Source organism: Nanorana parkeri, unplaced genomic scaffold (assembly GCF_000935625.1).
Source record: "Nanorana parkeri isolate BGI_ZX_2015 unplaced genomic scaffold, ASM93562v1 scaffold946, whole genome shotgun sequence".
NCBI lineage: Eukaryota > Metazoa > Chordata > Amphibia > Anura > Dicroglossidae > Nanorana > Nanorana parkeri.
In genome coordinates, this window is record NW_017307214.1 from 620,908 (window position 1) to 622,452 (window position 1,545).

The window sequence follows — 1,545 nt, forward strand, 5'->3', positions numbered from 1 at the left end:
AGGTATATACACTGACCAGCAATGTAACAGAGGTATAAACACTGACCAGCAATGTAACGGAGGTATAAACACTGACCAGCAATGTAACACAGGTATATACACTGACCAGCAATGTAACACAGGTATATACACTGACCAGCAATGTAACAGAGGTATAAACACTGACCAGCAATGTAACGGAGGTATATTCACTGACCAGCAATGTAACGGAGGTATATTCACTGACCAGCAATGTAACGGAGGTATATACACTGACCAGCAATGTAACAGAGGTATATACACTGACCAGCAATGTAACGTAGGTATATACACTGACCAGCAATGTAACGGAGGTATATACACTGACCAGCAATGTAACGGACGTATATACACTGACTAGCAATATAAAGGAGTTTTATACACTGACTAGCAATATAAAGGAGGTTTATACACTGACTAGCAATATAAAGGAGGTTTATACACTGACCAGCAATATAAAGGAGGTTTATACACTGACCAGCAATGTAATGGAGGTATATACACTGACCAGCAATGTAATGGAGGTATATACACTGACCAGCAATGTAATGGAGGTATATACACTGACCAGCAATGTAACGGACTGTCCAGGTGAATCCCGGACAGGTGGCAACCACACGCCTATGTGCATATATGTGCCAGCCAGCCCGATGTCCTGTGCTGAGAGTGCGCTCCCACAAAGGTGACCGAGATATCACTGGCTGACATCCTCAGGCACCCCTGGCAACTTCAAAATGTCTAACAAACCATGGAGTATTTCTTCTTTCAGATGCCAACCCAAAACCCGAAATATTAGTTTTAGGCGGCATTGCCCTTTAAGGGTCACGTGTCTGTGTAAGTCGGCTATAATTACTTGCTCAGTAAGGGTGACTACTTACCATTATCATGCTCTTGTTGCATGGCACCCTCATATTCTGTAGTGTTGTACAATACAGGGAGATGACATAAGACGCCAATACATGACCTGTACTGTGAAAGCTTAGGGAGGGTCCTGCCCGCAAGAGCTTACAATCTAATGGGCGCAAATGAAATCTTGCATCACCATTGCACTTCCTTCATTGGTATTTCCCTTTATTTTCAGCCCGTTTGATAGCAACAAGATCCTGTCCACGCCCGGGCTGAGCAGCAAGCTGTCGTCAAGCGTCCGGAAAGTGTCCGTGTACCACTGGACTCCGCCCAACACGCCCAGCTTCCGCGACAAGTTCTGCCCCGTGAGTATCATCGGCATAATCCTTCCAGCCACCCGCTCATAGAGTGCATAGAGTTGGAGTGCCATGCAAAATCGACCAATGGCTGTTGTGATCTCGACATCTGAATGCAGCTAATATAAATACCTGGATATGTCTTGAGATTAGCCCTCTGTACATCAGCACTCAGAACACAACAATAGGGGCTAATCAGGTGTCCTCATTGCCAGAGCCGTAGCTTGCTCTTTTTGCGCCCGAGGCAAGAACAGACAACTGTGCCCCCCCCCAGCAGACATGTGCGGTATGTGACATCATGCGCCCCGCCTCCAGGATGGCAGCA

The 1,545-nt window shown here is 46.3% G+C and overlaps 1 protein-coding gene across 1 annotated transcript in view; it reads left to right on the plus strand.

Annotated features, from left to right (window-relative positions):
* Window positions 1-1,545, plus strand: part of FAM65C (family with sequence similarity 65 member C) — a 113,536-nt gene that overhangs the window by 98,696 nt on the left and 13,295 nt on the right. Inside the window, exon 12 of the mRNA XM_018566391.1 lies at window positions 1,100-1,229. Coding sequence (XP_018421893.1) covers window positions 1,100-1,229 — 130 coding nt within the window. The remainder of the gene's footprint in view (window positions 1-1,099; window positions 1,230-1,545) is intronic.